Source organism: Poromitra crassiceps (assembly GCF_964638095.1).
Source record: "Poromitra crassiceps genome assembly, chromosome: 3".
NCBI lineage: Eukaryota > Metazoa > Chordata > Actinopteri > Beryciformes > Melamphaidae > Poromitra > Poromitra crassiceps.
In genome coordinates this window covers 44446915-44468724 of record NC_139625.1, presented here as the reverse complement: position 1 = coordinate 44468724, position 21810 = coordinate 44446915, and the positions used below count along the sequence as shown (strand labels likewise).

At 44.7% G+C, this 21810-nt stretch overlaps 1 protein-coding gene across 1 annotated transcript in view; it reads right to left on the bottom strand.

The window, feature by feature from the left end:
* The window catches only part of sptbn5 (spectrin, beta, non-erythrocytic 5), a gene marked incomplete at both ends in the record, with an annotated part of 320085 nt that overhangs the window by 78517 nt on the left and 219758 nt on the right, over window positions 1-21810 (bottom strand). Inside the window, 5 exons of the mRNA XM_083633035.1 lie at window positions 1001-1091; window positions 1752-1924; window positions 4105-4182; window positions 5412-5600; window positions 7916-8078. Coding sequence (XP_083489161.1) covers window positions 1001-1091; window positions 1752-1924; window positions 4105-4182; window positions 5412-5600; window positions 7916-8078 — 694 coding nt within the window. The remainder of the gene's footprint in view (window positions 1-1000; window positions 1092-1751; window positions 1925-4104; window positions 4183-5411; window positions 5601-7915; window positions 8079-21810) is intronic.

Sequence of the window (21810 nt, the reverse complement as noted above, 5' to 3'; positions counted from 1 at the left end):
AGGCCACACCTGTGAATAATTCTGGTGGTTAAGACCGCCCAAATCCCGTTAGCGACGCGCTCCGATGACTTGGCACGCCTCAAATTTGTGCCTGCGCCCGGTGTTATGCCGAGTTCCGCAGAGAATTACATCCCCACCATATTTTGGGTCTGTTTTAACTTAGAAACGGGGAGGTCACGTCTACCCAGACAATTATATCATTTTTAAACAGTTACATAGCGGGGGTGCAAAAGTCGGCATAACACCTGGAACGCAAATTGACACTTCCGCGAGGCGGACTGCTATCGTCCCTGCATTAAGAGGCAGGGAAGATCTGGTTTGTCTGACTCAAGAGGCAGGGAAGAGATAGCATAAGGCACGTGTTAAGGCGCGCAAACCGGTGCGTAAGCGATAGTGCCTGTACGACGATAGGACCTCCACACAGTATTGGTTAATCAAGCAAGTTCAATTAGCATGTTTTTCCCATTCACCTATGATGACAGCACTATCATACAGCACCAAGTAGGAACAACACAGGCAGAACTAATGTTTTCAGATGGTAAACAAAATCCTTTGTACTGCAATTGTATTGTATGTGATTTTTTTATTTCTTTTTTATAACCCATAATGATACGAGAAGCAGCTGGCCACCTGATATTTTCACATTATCTAATCTAGCCCCTATTCAAAAAAGTTTGGACACCCCTGTGAAATAATGCTGAAGTTTAACAATTGCAAGAGACAACTGCTTTTAGATTTTGTTTGTTCTTAATCTTAGTTGTATTACAGAAGGTATATGAAACCCATGGCCAAAATATTCATTCTGTAATTGTGTGTATTCCCCTTTTTGCTGCTGACCCCTTGGAACCCCCTCAAGGACCCCTGGTGGTCCCCGGACCCCACGTTGAGAACAACTGGTCTAGAGTATACTATAAATATCATATTAGCAGGCTAGACTACAGTAGAGTACAACAAACTACAGTAGTAGTGGTAGAAGACAGTATAGAGGGCAGTAGAGTACCTCGTAGCTGCTGGACATGAAGTGTTGCAGCTGCAGTGATTGCTCCAAAGCTTTGTGACGAGCTTTGCTCTGCTGCAGTAGCTGCTTCCTCCTGCAAACAGGAAAACGCTGTTACGTTTACATGCACAAAATATTCTGGTTTTTGGCCTTATTCCAAAAAAGACAATATTCCTAGCTGTTTACATGGCTAATGAAAATGAATATTCCATTAATATTCCTGTTTACATGCAGCTGCGCATACTCCGATTACTGTAACATATACTGTCCCCATGATGTACAGTACTATACGTCAGGCCGCTGTTGCAACATTTGCGCATCTCCAAAAACCTGTTGATATCCATAGTATCCTGTTGAGATCCATAGTACCTGTGTTTCTCCTTCCACCCAAAAACGCAGGCTTTTTGGCATGCATCTCTGGCCAGTTGATTTATTTACAAAGCACACACTGTAGCTGACTGTAAACAGGCAAGAAGCCGTATGTCGCAAACTGCGGTAAAAACATTGATTGAGACATATATTCCGAATGCGCTGTATACGTGTCCAAAGAATGCTCCTATAACCTGAATAATATCTGCATACCCCACATGTCTTAATTGGAAAATGCTACATTCTGAATAAGGCCTAATTCGGAATATCCAAACAGAATATGCTGTTTACATGACCCGTATCAAATTTGGAACATTGTCATATTCAGAATAGTGGCATGTTAGTGTGATGTCTGTCTGTCTGTCTAACCATGTGATGTTATGACCTGGTAGCAAGCGCCCTGCTCTTGGCTCTGATGTTGTCAGCATCATAGTGGTTCTGTTGGACCATCTTCTGGGCCAGTTTCTCCACCTCCTCCAGCTGCTCCACCTGGGCCTCCAGAACCTCCTGGAAGTGACTCTGCTTCCTCTGCAGCGTCTCCACCTCCGTCACCGAGCTCTGGACCGCACACAGCAGCACATAGCACCATCTCAGACTGGCTAGTTAGCTAGCTGTCTGGTCAGTTCACTACACATCTGCTTAGTTCTGTCTGGTTGAGTTTGAGTCAAGAATCAGTCCAAATTTGGGAGTTTAGTGTCTACACTGGTTCTCTTCAAGACCAAAATAGTAAACCACGCACAATTTGTTCCAACTGCAGACATAATGATTACAGACTTTTTAAAGATCAAGAGATCCATAGATCGATCTGCATATCCACTCTGTACTTAACATCTAACTAATTATTGGTTTTGCCCTTTGCTATCCGGATTCTGGGCCAAAGGATTTGACTGGTACTCTAGGCCCTATCAAATAACCCTTCAACCGGAGGCGGAACTCGCCATCTTCGGCTACTCGGAATCCTCACTGCTCCTCCCTACAGCTGTGCAACAGTCTCTGACGCTGGGGACGACTGTCGCCAAGAGACTAATTTTAAAGGAGTGGAAGTCTCCCTCTCCTCCTTCCTTTCAGTTGTGACTGATGGACATGGTCTCAGTTGTGCGCATGGAGAGATTCAGGTTCCTGAGGACCAACTCACTTGGGAAGTTTTCCACTATTTGGGACCCGTTTCTGGCCTACTTTGACGTAGTCAGGGGTGACGAGTGACTCGCCCAGCTGACCTCTCATGGACCCCTTGCATGTGATCCTATGCAAAACATCTCTCATAAGCACATGAGCACACTATGCTGCTGGTAGCCGAGTCATTATTCTGACAATGTAGTATGTTTTTCCTTTTTCCTGAGTATGAGCCTGTTTTTGTTTTTATGTTTATGTTCTGATTTCATGTTCTGAAAACTGTAAAACAAAATATAAAACTAGAACGACCGCACCGCGGATTTATGCCTCCGCCATTAGTTCATTCTTGAGTCCAAATCGCCATTTGAGGCAAATTGGAAGAAATTCCGTGAAGGCGCTCCTGAGATGTTGCGTTACAGAGCTTGGAAATTGGGTGTGTGAGGTCACAGTGACCTTGACCTTTGATCACCAAAATGTAATCTGTTCATCCTTGCGCCCAAGTCGACATTTGAGCCAAATTGGAAGAAATTCCATCAAGCCGTTATTGAGATATCACTTTAACAAACTTGGGAATGGCATTCGTGAGGTCACAGTGACCTTGACCTTTGACCATGAAAACCGAATCAGTTCATCCTCGAGTCCAAGTCCATGTTTGAGGCAAATTTGATGAAACTCCATCAAGGCATTCCTGAGATATCGCATTAACAAGCTTGAAAATGGTGTTCGAGAGGTCACAGTGACCTTGGCCTTTGACCACCAAAATCTAATCAGTTCATGCTTGAGTCCAAGGCGATGGTTGAGGCAAATTTGATGAAATTCCGTCAAGGCATTCCTGAGATATCGCGTTAACAAGCTTGAAAATGGCGTTTGAGAGGTCACAGTGACCTTGACCTTTGACCTTTGACCACCAAAATCTAATCAGATCATCCTTGAGTCTAAGTCGATGTTTGCGGCAAATTTGATGCAATTCCGTTAAGGCATTCCTGAGATATCGCGTTAACAAGCTTGAAAATGGTGTTCGAGAGGTCACAGTGACCTTGACCTTTGACCTTTGACGACCAAAATCTAACCAGATCATCCTGTCTAAGTCAATGTTTGAGGCAAATTTGATTAAATTCCGTGAAGGCGTTCCTCAGATATTGCATTAACGAACATCGGACGGACGTACGGACAACCTGGATCCATAATGCCTAATGCATAATGCGGAGGCATAAAAACAACATCTAACTAATTAATATATCAGAAATGACTAATCAACACAGAGAACTTTGATTACATAGACAGGGTGAAATCCCATAAAATGTTTGTAATGTTGGGGGGAAATAAAGCAAACATCAATCAAATCCCCCATATTTTAATTTTTAGAGTCCAGTAGTGGCTGAGAGCATGACAAGTCCAAGTCCAAATAGGTGTGAGATTGAGATGCAAGAAAGTGTTTGACATCACCATCTCTGTCTCCTGATATTGGCGATATTGTTGACTAATGTTACCTCACAAAATGCACAATTGGTCCCATTCAGGAGATCCTTTAGTTACAAAGTGCAAATTTGCCTAAATTCAGCTATTGTGTAAATAAAATCAGATTTCCAGATTGGTAGCCCAATTGGTAGCCCAATGGTTCTCACCCCCAGGTCCTGATTGGCCAGGAAGGCTTCCTTGTTGCTGAGCCAACTCTCACTCTGCTCGACAGAGCCCAGGAAGACCTACAGGACAGAGGAGAGTGGAGACCATGTATATTTTTCTATTTGCTGCATTTCTATATGTTGTATAAGCAACTCACTATACAGGACAGAGGAGACCATGTATAATTGTCTATTTGCTGCATTTCTATGTATTGTATAAGCAACTCACTCTATAGAGTACTGAGATGACATATTTTTGTAAAGCTGTGTTCACACCGACCGATTAAAGTTTTTCGCTGGCATCGAGTTTACATACAAAGTCAATGCAAACGAGCAATTGAGCGTATATTCGCCCAGGAGAAAAATCGCTGGGCGTCCGAGCGTCAGAGACAGAGCGATAGGGAGAAAATACGCTCGTCGCCCCAGATGAAATATCCCAACTCGAGCGAAAATACGCTGGCATCAGTCGCTCGCTGTTCAACGCTGATTGGCTGCCGTGTGAGAGCGAGTCAAGGATCACACTGGCTTGGAACAAACCGCTGGTTTATTGTGTGGCAACAAACCGCATTGACAGGCTGACAGCTGACATGAAGTGAAGTCTGTACTACCGGTATGTAGCTCGCGTTAGGAGCACGCTGATAGGCTTAGCTTGTAAACATATATGGTGGCTCGTAGTGGACAACCATCATGACATTGCGTAACGTTAGCCCCCACATGTCCGTCAATTCGTGTGCCTGTTGATGAGCGATGAGCGACAGAGCGATTCCAAAGGGTTGAATCAAGCGACACAGCGAAAAATAAATAACTCTGTGTGAACACAGCTTGAGCCAACCCAGAAGAAAGGCACTTCCTAGTTCCCTCAACAGGAAGTCAATGGGATTTTTGTATGGGGATTTGGGTCAAATGCCTGAAATAAGGTCTGTGGTTAACAACAGTTTATGAAACTGCAAACTTTGTGTTCAGCAAGATAATCTTCACAAATGAGGACCACTTTTATGATTTTGGAAGCATTTTCTGATAAAAAAAAATCACAGTTACGCCTAAAAAGATCACAAAAGTGGTCCTCATTTGTGAAGATTATCTTGTTGAACACAAAGTTTGCCGTTTGCTCAACTTTTGTTAACGAGAGACCTTATTTAACATTAGCATTTAACACAAATCCCATTGACTTTGAGATGAGGGAACCAGAAGTGCTAACATCAGGGTCTTAGGCAGGTCGTATGACTCATTCCTGTGGTAGGCTACTCTATTCTACACCCAGTTTCCCTTTGGGCATCACTTCATCTAAGTTCCTTTAAGTTCCTGGTCACCTGCAGGGTGCAGGCTTGCTCCAGCATGGTCTTGCGGTTCAGCCAGGCTCGGTCCAGCCCAGTCTTGGCCTCCTCCAGCTGGCCCAAAGCCTTCTGGATCTCTGCCTTGGCACTGTGACCTGAGTGGACCAGACCCAGACCGAAGTCCCGAACTGAGTCCATACGCTCTCCACGGGCATCTATCTCTGTCTGCAAATACAGAGTTTCAAGATCAGCAGGGTCCCATTGTTAAGGAATTGTTTGGTGAAGTGCAAGGATGTTCAGATGTTCTTCAGATGTTTTGGACTGAGATATTCCCAAAAACTGCAGATGTCCCTCCCAGGGTTTTCCTCAGGATAGAACAATTGAGCCTAGGATGGAGAGAGCTGAGGCATGTTGAATTCAAGGTTAATTTCAAGGTTATCCATTCATTTTCAAAACCTTTAAGGCCTTGTATTTTCCTCAAATCCACAAACTTTCAAGGATTTTCCAGACCCTTGGGAATGTTGCCTTTTGTACCTTGTTAATCTTTGTTCTCAGACCTACAACTACACCTGAATGGGACATTCTCCAAAGCCAAAGCCACCTGCTTTGGGGTCCCTCAAGGGAGTGTTTTGGGGCCTCTCTTTTTTTTTCAATGATTTGAAAAATGCCTGCTCTTCTGACCTGTTTCTTTATGCTGACGATTCAGCTATTCTGGTGTCTGGGGGATGAGCTTCTTAATGTTGGTATCTGGTGGTCTGATAACAAGCTGTCTCTTCACCTAGGAAAAACTGAGGCCATATTATTTGGTTCCAGAATTAAGCTAGGTAGGGCCCCTGATTTGAACATAAAGGTAGGTGAGATTATTATTGCAGGTAAGGATTCAGTAAATTATTTAGGGTGTATTCTGGAGAAACACCTAGCTGAGGATGCCATGGCCAATAAAGCCATTAAAAAAATCTGACAAAAAACTAAATTTTTGTCCAGAAAATCTGTTCTGTTGGAAACCCCCACACTTAGAACATTGGCGGGAGCATTGGTACAATGCCATTTTGACTATGCTGCCACCTCCTGGTTTACCAGCACAGCGCAGTGTTTGAAGAATAAACTTCAGACTGCCCAAAATAAATTAGCCAGGGTGGTGTTAAATAGGGCTGGGTTCAAAAAATCGATTCTCCGATTTTTAATCGATTTTTATTTTAATCCTTGATTATCGATTCATATGTCCAGAGATCGATTTTCTTTTATAAAAAAATAAAAAAAAATTAATAAACAGGCTAAAATATGCTGTGTGTGGTAGTTGAAACATAGTTTCAAGTTGATGTTTATGTATGTTTGTACTTGAAACAAACAAATACTGTAGGCTACATGAATGGAAATGTTTGATCATTAATATCTACTTTTAGAAATGATATAGGCTGAAATCAAATCACTGTGCATAATTGTGAAAGTGTGTTTATTGACAGATGAAAAGGCTGTTATTTACCCTTTGTCACCACCTGGTGAGTAAATATATGTGTAACTAAAACCATTAAAATTGACAACAGGTCTGCAACTTTTTTTCCCATGTATCTACTTGGCTGGTTGGGAACCCCTGTGTTACATAACTGGACAGTCATGTAATTCAGGGTACAGCTCAAAAAACACGTTTTGGTATCACTAACCAAATCAATATTGAAATTGATCAAATCGGAATCGAATCGAAATTAATCGATTCGCAACCTTGTGAATCGGAATCGAATCGATTCTTGAAATTTGAACCAATACCCAGCTCTAGTGTTAAAGCTGCCTCCCAGGACCCACCTTGGCCCAGCACATTTCCAACAGCTAAACTGGCTCCCAGTTCAAAAAAGAATCATCCAAATTAAATTAGGACTTACCCATAAAATCATACACAATGCAGTTCCCAAATATCTTTACAACTACTTTTTACCGTTTTAGGGACATCCACAGCTATGCCACCAGAGGCAGCACAACTAATATCAGACTTTTCAAATATAGGACTCTAGTAGGTAAGAACACTTTTCTGTACTCTGCTGCCATTGAATGGAACAAAGTTCCCGCATCACTGAAGCTTATTGAGGCACAGAGCAGTTTTAAAATGATAAATTAATTATAAAATGGTTGGCATCCACTCTCTTAGAATAGGTAGGTACTGTATCAGCACTGTATCAGGGCGAGATTGTATATTGTATTTTATAACTATGTACTTTATGTTAATTGCTATATGTAGGTTTGTATTTATGTATTGTGAGTCATAAGTATTGTATTTGCACCTGACAATCCTGTCAGCCATCCCCCTTTCCTTTTCCCCCAGAGGACCACAATGGAAATAAGCCTGTGGCTTTGTTGTGTTTTTATCCTCAGCAGTTTTTTTTTTTGTTTTCATAATGTCTGTCTTCTGTGAAGCAGTATTATGTGTGCTTTAAAAAATTGTCAAATAAAACGTACTTACTTACTTACACACACCTCTATCCTTTGCTGCTGTGATGGCCCAGTGTCTCCTCTTGGATGGGTAAAGTTAATCTTATATTATAGCTCACCTTCCAGTCTTGATGCTCCACTATGAGCCGGTCTGCCTCGGTCCGGGTCTTGGCAAGGCCCTTCTCTCCCATCTCGCTGCTCTGTTTCACACTCCACTCCAGCAGGAGGCGCTGGTTGGCTTTAAACAGCTGGAGCTGGTGGGCTTCCTGCAGCTTCTCCTTCCTGAAGGAACATCATTTCCCATGAGTCCATCTGCCACCTAACATCAGTAACCAAGTCAATCTACTGGCCAATAGGATAGTTTGAGATGAAGTCGAATTAATTAATTTTTGACCAGCGGCTTGCTTGGTCTGTTGCATGATCATTGATTGTATAAAATGTGGACGTCATGGCAGCTCCCCAAAAGTGTTCTGGTGAGTGGCTGCAGTATATATCATAAGTCCTGCCCCCTCCATGTTAGCGGATGGGACACGAGCCAAACTAAACAATCAAAGTACACATCAAATAAATGTTTCCCCAAAAATGGTTTCAGTCATTTTAAGTAGTTCTTATCACTCAAGATTCAAGATTCAAGATTTTTATTGTCACTCCGTAGTCTCAAGTATCAGGTGTGAAATTCTTGTGCTGTAGACTCCGTTACAACATAGTGCAAAATAACAGGGCATATAGGTGCAGGAAAACAAGAGAAGCAACAACAATAAGGCAGTAAAGCAATAAGACAAGTCAAAGACAGTGACATATTCACTGCACATAGATGCAAATGGCATGGACATACTTTAAACATAATTAAACATAATTAACATTCTGTTTGCACAGGTGCAAATAGCACAGACCTAATTAAACATACAATTAAACATACGTAATGGCAGCTATAGTACAGCTACTACATGATTGTTGGGAGTTTATTTGTGTATGTTAAGGAGTCTCATGGCCTGCGGGAAGAAACTGTCCCTCAAGCGATTTGTGCGTGCTTTTGGGACCCTGTATCTCCTCCCTGAGGGTAACAGGGAGAACAGGCTGTTGTGGGGGTGGTTTGTGTCCTTGAGGATCTTCAGGGACCTCCTGAGGCACCGCTGGTTGTACAGTTCCTGCAGTTCTGGCAGCTCACATCCTGTTACGTGCTGGGCCGCGCGCCTCACTCTTCTTAGCGCCCTGCGGTCCATGGTGGTACAGTTCCCGTACCAGGTGGTGAAGCAGCCAGTCAGCAGGCTTTCAATGGTGCCTCTGTAGAAGTCCCTGTGGATTTTTGGCCTTAGCCCAAATTTCTTCAGGCGCCTGAGTCTGTGTAGTCGCTGTTGGGCCTTTTTGACAACAGTGGCGGTGTGGCTGCCCCATGTCAGGTCCTGGTGGATGTTGACTCCCAGGTACTTGAAGCTGTCCACCCTTTCCATCACTGTGCCGTTGATGGTGATTGGGGGGTGTGCGCCCCCCCCCCCCCTCCTGTAGTCTACAATGATCTCCTTGGTCTTGGAGACGTTTAGAGATAGGTGGTTGTCCTGGCACCATTGTTCCAGGGCCCCCACCTCCTCTGTAGGCCGTCTCATCGCTCCTGGAGATCAGCCCCATGACTGCTGTGTCGTCTGCAAACTTCACGATGGTGTTCGAAGTTTGAGTCGCCACGCAGTCGTGGGTGTAGAGGTCGTACCAGAAGGGGCTGGAGACGCACCCCTGGGGCGCTCCTATGCTGATGGTCAGTGGGGAGGAGGTGGGGGGTGGGCGCTCTGGCAGAGGGGTCGAACCTAGCATAGAACGCGTTGAGTTCGTCCGGCAGGGTGGGTGATGTGCTTGGGGTTTGCTGTTTCACCCCTTTGAAGTCTGTGGCAGCATGGAGTCCTCTCCACAGATGTCTGGGGTTGTTGGACATCACGCTGATGTATGCTCAAGTGCTAATTTTTCTGATAACTACTACATTAGCACAACTTACAATTAACTACATTCAAAGTAGTAGTAACTACTATTACTTCTACTGCTGCTACTAATCATAATGAAAACAGTGTTATGCAAGTTCACACTTCACAAGAGCTAGCTCAAAGTTCAGCTCACACAGATTAAAATGAACTAGTTCATGTCCATAGTTCACAAATTTGAATTTGGAACTAAGTTCACAGTTCCAAAAAAATAAAATGAACATTTCAGGTTAATTTCTTCATTTTTTTTAGCTGCTCTGAGCAATAGAATCACCATTGTTTTTAAACAAAGTCATGGCTCGTTCAGCTTAATTGGCTCTCCTCTCTCTTACTGGAGCTGTGGAGTTTGGTTCTGAAACGTCAGATAGACATAATGCATCAACATTTAGTGCACAAGCATCAAGTCAGCCACAATGTAAAAGTTGGTCTTCTGCTTTATGGCTTTCAAAATAAAATCCTTATTGTAACATTAACAAAATTTTGAGTAATGCTTTACAGCACGTGTCAAACTCAAGGCCCAGGGGCATCTACGCGTCGTTTGACGCGGGCTGATGCTTGGCAGTATTGACGCTCGACGCTTGGTGGGCGTGGAAATCTGGAAGCAGCAGCTAGCTTGGGAGCTAGCTGCTGCTAGATTTACTTTGCTTCTTTGAAAATTGGTGGTAGAGAGGAAGTGGAAGAGGACAGGAAGGGTAGAGTGGGTCCTAGGACGAGCTCAATTGGCTAGCTTTGTACTTTGTCAAACTCCACCCCGCCCCCTCTGTTGCCCGCTGTCGCTTCACAAGCCTGCTACGCGTCGTCTGGTCTCCCAGCATGCTTCGCGAGGCGTCGAGCAGCATGTTCCAATACAAAGTGGATGGGCAGCAGCGTCAGCCAGCGTCAAACGACGCGTAGATGTGGCCGGGCCGTGACATACATGTCAATATCATAGGTCAATATCTACGGAAAATGGACATAAAACAAGCGTCTAGCGTTAGTATCGCGCGCCTTTATATTGATCAAGCGTTTATGTTGATGGCCATCACAAAGGAGATACTTTATTTTGCTTTGTACACTGGACTGGACAGCAGGACTCCAGGATCGAGCGCACTGATGTCTGTTGTATTGTTTACTGGTACAATAATAAACCTAGGAGGCTAACTGGAGACACGACACAGGACGTCCATTCAGTTTACTGTGTAACTTGTTTATTGGTCCCCCGTGCAACAACACGTATACGATGGTTCCTAGCTGACGTACGTGAACCCATCACTACATCCCCCTTTCTAAATAATGTTGCTTCTTGTAAACAATGAGTTATCATAGCAACAACTATAGGAGAACTCTTTTTTTTAGCATGGCTGTACCTTAAACAGTTCAGGCATTCAAATATTATTTTAGTTATCAACCAACCATGACATTGCTATCAACAACATAATAATGCTTAGTGTATGGCTTCCACTTGCTTATTAGCTTACCCGTAAAACCAATTGCATGAAACATTTTCACAACTTAGCTTCTGTAAACACTGCATCATAGTGAACATCAACACAATCTTTTTTTTTTTTTTTTTTTTTTTTACAACATTTCTCTTTTTTCTGTTTTTATTTCTTTTTCTTATTTTATATAACACCACCATAGTCTCTCTTTTTTTTTTTTTTTTTTTTTTTTTTTGAGAGTGTGTTATAGGTGGATAAGGGATGGGGTGGACTACCCAAACCCTTCATCTGAGTGAGGGGAGTATTCTGCCCCGATGTCAATCACTCAGTGTGTGTGTTCATCTCACAAAGTCCTTAAGGTACCCTGGTGTACCCCTGGTTCGTGCAGGATAGCGTCTCTCACACACTGGAGTCTGTTGGCTGGAGTCGTGCTGGACTTCAGGTGTGACAGGTGTACTCACTGCAGCAGGAACGGTGTTCTCCCGTGATGTCTCAGGGTCTGGGACGTTGGTGAGTGTCTCAGTGGATGTCTCAGGCGCCACAGAGGTCGGTGAAAGGTGGAAACGGTTCCGCCGCAGGGTGCCTCTGGGCGTCTCGACGACATAGGACCTTGGTGTCCCTGCGGTAGACACGACTGTGCCTCTCAGATGCATGTCTTTGACCCACACATGATCGGCAGGTTGCAGGCGTGGCAGGTCATGTGCTCTGTGTCGACGGTTGTAGTTCCGCTGTTGTTTTTGTCTGTACATTTGCTCTGACCTTTCCAGGTTCTCTGTGTCTGTGCATGCTGGTTTGAGCTGGGAGGGGATGACAGGAACCCTGGTGAGGATCTTTCTCCCCATGAGTAGCTCAGTGGGACTGTGTCCATTAGCCAGAGGAGCAGAGCGGTAGGCCATGAGGGCTAGATAAGGATCACTGGACTTCTTAAGGAGACTCTTGATTGTCCTTACAGCCCGCTCTGCCTCCCCGTTGCTCTGCGGAAAGTGTGGACTTGAAGTCACATGGCTAAAGTCCCAATCACGTGCAAACTTTGTGAAGGATTCAGACGCAAACTGTGGCCCGTTGTCGGATCTGACCACTTCTGGTATCCCGTGACGAGCAAAGATAGACTTGAAGTGCTCAATCACAGCTTCTGATGATGTCGAGGTCAGTTTGGCGACTTCGAAGTATCTGGAGTAATAGTCCACGATGACTAAATACTGTTTGTTGTCTATCTGGAACAGATCTGCTCCTACTGTAGACCACGCCCTTGATGGAAACTCAGTGGGTAGCATCGTTTCTCTGAAGTTTGTTCTCTCTCTTGCACATGTGTCACAGTTCTCTATCATTTTTGTCAGCTCTTTGTTGAGGCCAGGCCACCACACTGATTGTTTTGCTCTTTCCCTGCACTTGGTTATGCCGAGATGACCCTCGTGCAGCTTGTTCAGTATGTCGGCTCTGAGTGATGCTGGAATGACGAGTCTGCAGCCGAAGAGCAGCAAACCATCCTGAACTGTGAGATCCATTGAGAATGGCAGATAGGGCTGGAACGCTCTTCCAATTGAAAACTTGTCTGGCCATCCTTCTGCACAGTACTGCTTCAGCTGTCGCAGTATGTCGTCATTGTCCTGATGTGTTTGTATTTCCCTGAGCCTCTTCTCGGTCGCTGGCAGACTTGCCATGACAGAGTCAGCATACAGGTTGATCTCCTCCTCTGACAACCCCTCTGCTGTGCTGTTCACAGGTGCTCTGGACAGCACATCCGCCGTCGCAATGTCCTTGCCGGGCACATGAGATATTGTATAGCTGAATCTCATTAGGCGCATGCGTAGGCGTTGGATGCGCGGTGGGAGTTCATCGAGGTGCCTCGAGCCCAGCAGTGGAACTAGAGGTTTGTGGTCTGTCTCAATACGGAAGCTTTTCCCGATGAGGAACTCTGCGAACCTCTCACAGGCCCATGTGGAGGCCAGTGCCTCCTTCTCAATCTGGGCGTATCGCTGTTCGGTGTTGGTGAGCGCCCTCGACGCATACGCCACCGGTCTCCACTCTGCATTTTCTTGCCGCTGGAGGAGAACAGCGCCCAACCCATATGAGGACGCGTCGGCAGACACTAGCGTCTCTACATTTGGATCATATAGAGCCAACCCTGGATGTGTAGTCAGTTCTTGTTTAATTTTGTCGAAGGCTCGCTGTTGTTCCGATGCCCAGGTCCACCCGTTTGACTTTTTCAGTAGATCTCTGAGTGGGCGTGTCTTTGTGGCTAGGTGAGGAAGGAATTTCCCGAGGTGATTTGTCATCCCCAGAAAGCTTCTCACTTCACTGACGTTATCGGGCTCTTTCATGGCTCTCACAGCGATTACCTTGTCAGGGTCTGGGCTGACCCCCGACGCCTCAATGATCTGCCCCAGGAATTTCATCCTGCTCTTTGAGAACTCACACTTGTCATTGAGGGTCACTCCTGCCTCCTGCAGGCGTGTCAGTGCTCTCCGCAGCCTCTCGTCATGCTCCATCTGAGTGGCTCCCCAGATGAGCACGTCGTCCATCTGACACAGAACACCTTCTAAGCCCTCCAGCGTCTGCTGCATGCGTTTCTGAAAATGTTCTGGCGCGGATGAGATGCCGAAGCACAGACGGTTGTAGCAATACCGCCCAAACGGAGTGATGAATGTTGTTAGCAGAGAAGACTCCTTGGCGAGTGGTATCTGCCAGAATCCAGCATTGGCGTCTAGCTTTGAAAACACTTTGGCTCCAGCGAGCTGTCCTAGTGTGTTTTCCACTGTGGGGAGTGGATGTGTTTCTCTCTTTACTGATTTATTCAGCTCGGTGAGATCGGTGCATATTCTCACCCCCCTGCCTGTGCGCTTGGGCACCACCACCATGGGCGCACACCACTCTGTGGGCTCCTCCACCTTTGAAATAACACCTTGCTGCTCCATGCGGTTCAGCTCCTCTTTAATCCTTGGTAGGAGCGGGAGGGAGATACGCCTGGGCGTTGTTATGGAAAATGGGGTAGCTTCCGGCTGCAGTACAATGGTGTACTCACCCTCCATTTTTCCTAGTCCAGAGAACAGCTTTGGAAACTCCTGTTTTATCGCTTCTTTGCAGTCCAGGCTGACATCATCTAGCCTGGCAATCAGCTGCAATGCTGTGGCAGCTGGCCTGCTTAGCAGCGGTGTGCTCAGCCCCTCTACGACATAGATGTCCTCTCTCGTAGATTTGTCTCTCTTGCTCAGAGTGGCAGTAAACTTGCCTTTGACACTGAGAGGACCTCTTCCAGGCCCCTTCAGGATCTTTGTTGCCTTCTCCAGTCTGCTGAACTGGCCCTGTGCGTACAGCGCTTCCGGGACTGCTGACACATCTGCTCCTGTGTCAATTTTGAACACTGTTTTGTAATTGTCCATTTTTATTTCTGTCATCCAGGGACTGTCCCCCGCATCAGTTGTCACTGAGCCCAGGAACGCGACCTCATAGGATTCTTCAGTGTCCTCGGAGACTGTGGCAACATTCACTTCATGCATTTTTTTAGTCTTACACACTCTAGCATAATGTCCTTTTTTTCTGCACAGGTTGCACATCACATCCCTCGCTGGACATTGTTCCAGGCTGTGCCCTCTTGTGTCCCCACATCTTATGTCTGTCATGTGTTTTCTTGAACGTCTGACTACTGTGTCTGAATGGCTGTGGTTTAGCTTGCTTTGATCTTGCGCCGCCATGCTGCTGTGAGCGCACGCTGTCAAGCTGCGTGTTTGAAATGTCTCCTTTAAAGTTAGACTTTAGCATTTCTTGTTGCTTTTTCACCTGCTCGCTTTGTTTAGCTCTGGTGACCGCTTTTTCAAGTGTCAGTTCGGGGTCCATTTGCAGTTGTTCTGACAAACGTTTATCTCTCAGACCCACCACAAGCCTGTCCCTTACCATTTCGTCATGCAGAGCCCCGTAGCCGCAATGCTCTGCTAGGCAATGCAGCGCAGTGATGAAGCAGTCGGCCGTCTCGCCTGTCTCCTGCTGTCGCTGGTTAAACTTGGCTCTTTCAAATATCACGTTCCTGCGAGCTATGAAATGAGTATTTAACTTTCCTTTGACAGTCTCGTACTCACTCGCTTCTTCAGCGCTGAGGTGTAAAGAAACCAAAATGTCCTCGGCTTCCTCTCCCATTGTGTAGATTAGTGCATTGACCTGATTTTCGTCCGCCTGTATTTCCAAACCAGACGCGATGCGAAATCTGTCAAAACGTTTAATCCACTTTGTCCAATCTTCAGCTTTAAACGTGAATTTCTCCGGTGGGGTGACTTGAAACTGGTTCATGTTGCCGCGGCTATCAGCTAGCGTGGCTAGCTAGCTCTGCTAACTTTGACTGTCCCCGCTACTGGCTCGCGCAACTTCGACCAAGCCGACACTTTTCTTCTTCTCCGAAAAGCGGCGCCGAACCCACTTCGCGAGTTATTAAACTTCTGACACAATGTTGTATTGTTTACTGGTACAATAATAAACCTAGGAGGCTAACTGGAGACACGACACAGGACGTCCATTCAAAAAAATACAAAAAAAAATACCAAACATGAGTATTTGGCAGTGGTTTTTGTAGGGAGATACCTAGGCGGATTTCCAAAAAGCCATTTGAAAAAGCAATTTGAAAAAGCCAAATAATCTGAAATGTTGTCTTTGTCTTTGTACAAAGACGGCTATAACTTCCGCTGTGTTGATCTGATCCGAAAAAAGACATGGTTCGATGCGCAAGATTCAGACGATTAATTTGGTATGTAGCATGAACAGCATTGTTCAGAATTAACCACCTAATTCATCACGTTAATGACAGATGAACAGCAAAAAATCAGAAACGTAACGCCCGTGCAAGCCCTAAAAATAATAATAATGATATTGGTGATCAGAAATGCATGCAACATACAACCTTTATTTTGAAAATACGGTTAGGTCTAGAGCAGGGGTTCCCAAACCTTTCCGACCAAGTACCACTACGTACCAAACCAAATTTCCCAGGGACCACTTCCACTGCGTATATCCCCCCCATAAAATAAAATTAGCTGATTTAACCATGCAATAGCAGCAGATTAACTAAATAACAATATAAGGCTACTAGCTGGTTCAAAATGAACACACACACACACACACACACACACACACACACAGACACACACACACACACACACCTGCCAACATTAGGCTGTGAAAAAAGGACCCCTTTGAAAAAGCTGTTTTCCCTCGCCAAAATTTAGCCAAAATTTTGAGTGTTATTTAGCTATCTTCCTGACAAGCTAGCATGACATGGTTGGTACAAATCCATTCCTTAAAGCAGCTACGAGCAAGATTTTCGATTGTTATTATCGTATAATTATATCGTATATCGTATATTATAGTATAATTACAATATTGATGCATCACATCTTACCTATAATAGTAGCTGAGACCAAAGCCGTGTGAATCGGAGATTGCTCTCTTAAGTCTGTGTCTGTCTAAACTAGCGTCAACAGGGGGCTCTCTCTCTCTCTCTCCTTACTGCCGGACCGGCTAAACCCGGAAATGAAACCCGGAAGTGAAACGCAGCTGCCTGCATTCCCCCGTTCGCGCTGCCTAGCAACATACCATAAACAAGGAGAACCCATGCATACTCTCGCGAACATCTCTCGTTATATTCCAACAGGTTTTTTGGAAGTTATTTTGTGGTTATGGCCGAAGTGGCTGCTGCAAACCGTTTCATTTCACTTCCTGATCTGCCCTGGCCACAGAGAGACTAACACTGGCCGATTCACTCGGGGTTCAAGCGAGACTACTCTGCGTTGGTCTCGTCTACTATTAGAGGTAAGATGTGATGCATTGATATTAAATTTAGACTGTTTAATAACAATCGAAAATCTTGCTCGTAGCTGTTTTAAGTCTTCTAGTTTCATATGATACCAGAAACTTCACTCTGGCTTTAAAAATGAGCCTGCTGCAGCCTCTGAAAGTAAATGTTCAAAATTGTGATGTTTCCCAAATATCTAATTTTTCCGAAAATCGGCCCAATCCGGCAACTGCTCAGGGTTAATGTGTATGTAAAAACTGTTGTCTGTTAAAAAACAAAACACAAAAAAAACAATTATCTGACAGACCACCAGGCGGAGCCCTGTGGACCTAGAGGAAGTTACTCATCTACACCAAGAAAATTGATCACCAGGAAACAACAAGTGTTGTATTTCTCCCTGGGAGCGTCAGACTGACAACAGAGACCACCAGCGAGCCAAGGTAGACTAAGGCCCTGTTTACACGACGACGCTCCCTGCAGAAAACGGCAAACTTTTTTAGCGTTAGTGCCTTCCTTTTACACGGTGACTGCGTTATTGGGGGGTGAAAACGCAAAAAAATTAAAACAGGTCCAAGAGTGGAATTCTTGATAACGCTGCCCCTTACTATTGCCGTGTAAAGTGGAGAAACGCAATTCAGGTGATGACACAGCCCCCCTTCGCTATGGAAGACAATGGTAGGCAATAGGAGCATTGAACTAGCCCAATACTATACAGCCTTATAGCACAGGCACAATGAGTCGCATTGACATTCAACAAACGTGATAACAATTTGCTAAAAACATAAGTGCCCGCTACTAATGTCGCAAATAGCCTATTAATCACTGTCTCCCACATCGAATAATTGAAGACAACTATCTGCTATGCATTTCCTCAAGTGAAGTCCCAATTGTGCTCAGGTCTTTTTTATGTTGTTTTACTGGGTTTTTATTCGCTAATCCAATCTGGAGCAGTTTATTAGGTTACCATTTGTGACTTCTGTGTCACTCTATCGCACGGCTATTCAACTGGCGGCCCGCGTGCCGAATACGGCCCGCCAGTCAAGTCTATATATATATATACAGTATATATATATACACACAATATATATATATATATATATATATATATATATATATATATATATATATATATATATATATATATATATATATATATAAAAACAATATCACACGAGAGGGAGTGATGTTGTTGGCTAATATGATGATATTAGACAACAACAGCACGACCTCGAGTGTGATATTGCTTTTATACAACAGTTCTATTAAACAAAGCTGATAAAAAAATGACAAAAAGCTGAGAAAATATATGATTTCTCTATTTATTCCTCCGCCAACAAAAATCCCCTCAGCTTTCCGCTACCAGTTGCCGAAAATGTAGCCTAATTAACTGCAGGCTGCCTACTTTTTATCATACACATTGATTTGCACGTTTTCATTTATTGTACAGCCAGTGAAATAAGAGTCTGGTGATGGCATGTTAGTTATGTTAGGAAATAAATCCATCTTTGCGCTGTCGGTAGCTGTGCTTTGTGAATGACATTCAATGTAACTTGGCTGGTGTTTCTTTTGTTGATTAGAGCAGCTGTGAAGCGGAGTACTATACAATTATGGCACAGGCACAATGAGTCGCATTGACATTCAACAAACGTGATAACTGTTAACATATTGGCTAGTAGGTAGGCCAACATTATGTATATGTGCTCTTATACTGACGTCACTATTGGCATCAGCATGTTCACCTGTTGTCTATAAATGAGCATGCGCAAATAAAGTCTTTCTCTTTCCGGCTTCATGATGCCAAGAGCAGCACGTGTGTTTTTCCTCCGTGAAATGAGAGTCTATTGAGCCGGTATTCCTGCCCTCACAATGGGAACACCAACAGGTTATGGGCCCAGAAGGGAAGGTGGAAGCCGATGGTATAGGCTATGCTTCGATGGAGATGAGAAGAATTACGAATTATGGGAAATAAAGTTTTTAGGTCATCTGCGTTTGCTAGGTCTTAAAGAGACGATACTAAACGAGCTAGATGACGATGACGATGATGAGGACGCTGTTGCCTTAAAGGGATAGTTCGGTTTGTTTGAAGTGGGGTCCTATCAGCTAGTAAGATACACTAACTTAATTAGGTACAGTGGTCTTGAAGCGGGGCGCAGCGTCGAACGAGATCCGGCACCCAGAGCAGCAGCCTCACCAGCTTTTTCTCTGTAAGTCCTGGGGGTCAACAACTAAAACGTAATTTAGCACCTAAAACAACGCCCACCTAAACAAATCGATATCTTTGAACGTTTTCAGCGCTTTACTTTTCCGCAAAACAGCAGTTTCATTCGGCACTGCTTTTTCTCCCAACCGTACAACTACCGTATTCCTCCGCTAAAAGCCTGCACAGAGCCGCAGCACTGGATTACTCCGCAGTTATTTGGGGGTATTTTATTGGTGGGTCCGAAAAAAGAGGCTAACTTCCCCCAGACCCTAACCCAAAACCTAACCTCTCCCACCCCCACGCCTAAACCTAACCTCCCCCAGACCCTAACCCAAAACCTAACCTCTCCCACCCCCACGCCTAAACCTAACCTCCCCCAGACCCTAACCCAAAACCATGAGGTGTCGGACTCGTGAGGTATCGGACTCGTGAGGTATCGGACTAGGGGGCAGTCCCCATTTTATTTCTCTCGGTTTGTTAGTGAAGACACAACAAATAGAATACACGAACGAAAATATGAGTGATTTTGATAGCGAGGATGATATGCCATTCACCTTGGTGACAAGAGGATACAATTATGAACCAGAGAGAATACAGAAGAGGAACTTTTGCAGAGAGTGAACAGGCAGAGAGATGCGCCTGCTGCCTAAATGCCTGGGTGCCCTGCAGACCTTTTTCACCATTCCCAGGATAAATTGTGGAAAACGTCCCAGACCAGAGAGGCCAGGTGACTTGTTGTCTCTAAAGTAAGTCAGTGTTTTATCGCTCTTCTAAGCCTTCCTGTTTTGTAAACCACGGCTCTGTGCTCTGTGCTGGCTTTTAGCGGAGGAATACGGTAGTTGTACGGTTGGGAGAAAAAGCAGTGCCGAATGAAACTGCTGTTTGGCGGAAAAGTAAAGCGTTGAAAATTGTCAAAACAGAGCGTGCATGTACACAGCTATCGATTTGTTTAGGTGGGCATTGTTTTAGGTGGCTAAATTACGTTTTAGTTGTTGACCCCCATACTTACAGAGAAACGGCTGATTTGGGTGCTGCGCTGAGTGCGCGGTTTCGTTCCACAATGCGCCCAGCCTCCTGAACACTGTACCTAATTAAGTTAGTGTATCTTACTAGCTGATAGGACCCCACTTCAAACAAACCAAACTATCCCTTTAAGAGCCGCTGAAGATTTAAAGAAAAATGAAGATGCATATGCGGAATTGATACAGATTTTGGACGACAAAAGTCTCTCCTTAATTATGAGAGAAGCCGCCGACGATGGAAGGAAGGCGCTGGCGATATTGAGAGACCACTACGCAGGTAAAGGGAAGCCACGTGTGATTAGCCTCTACACAGAGCTAACATCTCTCCAGAAAGCTGCAAATGAGACCGTCACTGAATACATCATTCGTGCAGAAACGGCTATAACTGTCAAATAGACTTGTACTCCGACACAGCTTATTTGTAGAACGAGCGGGTTTATTTACGTCTGAACAACATGAGTACAGTATGACGACTGTTTGTGTTCTCTGCCAACCTTGCTGGCGCACTGCTATGACATCACAGCCTAGCTGCATATCCTATGTCTCTGATTGGTTAACAACTATGTCAATCAGAATACCAAATACCTTGACATCTCCCCTTCAAATTCTCATCCCTCCGGATCACAGGGTTTCAATAACTCTTTTGGTATAACTTGACATATATAACAGGAATGTCTTACTTTTACCTTCTAACATCCCGCATCATAAACAACATACATCCCATTCAATGACTTGAGCTGAATGTCCAATAACCAGTTGTTTAACTCTTTCCCCGAGATAACAATAACACTTCTGGTTTCTTTTAGCTTTTACTATTCCAAACAATATGAGTCACTGTTCCATTTACTTCCCCCTTTTTTTTTTTTTTTTCACAACATGACTCTTTTGTCAGATATTACATATCCATTCTTATTACCGGTTTACACACTCTACCAGACCTTGTTACCCTCTGACCCTCAGGTGTGTTTTGGTTGAGCCCCACACTTTCCCTCAGTCTCTGACCAGAGCCTTGTGTTTCTGTCCCCGTTGGCTCTGTGGTCTCTTTCACAGTCTCTGTGTTTGCTGTTGTTGCTACAGGAGGCACAATCTGTAGGTGTCTCCTGTTCCTTCTCACCTCTCCTCCCCTTGGTGAGTTCACTTGGTACGAGCGCTGAGTGCAACTCTCCCGGATCACAGACGCAGGCCCTTTCCACGCTTTGTCCTCATCCAACTTCAGCAGAATTTGGTCTCCTGGTCGTAGCAGTGGCAAGTCCCTTACTCCATGTCTCCTGTTGAAGTAGAACGCCTGCTGTTGTTTAGCCTCCGCATCTCTGCGTCTTATAAGAGCTCTATCCGGCCACTTAGGGACCAGATTCCTCTTGAGGGAAGGGAGTGTGGTTTTGATTTTTCGTCCCATGAGCAGCTCTGCTGGGCTTACACCAGTAGAGGTCGTTGGTGTTGCTCTGTAGCACATCAATGCTAATAGTGGATCTTCTTGTTTAAGGATGTGTTTTGCGATTTGAACAGCCCGCTCCGCGTGCTCGTTGCCTTGCGGGTTGTGGGGGCTGGATGTAATATGCACAATGTCATTCTGTCTGCAAAACTCCTTCCAGGTCTCACTCGTATACTGTGGTCCATTATCACTGACTATT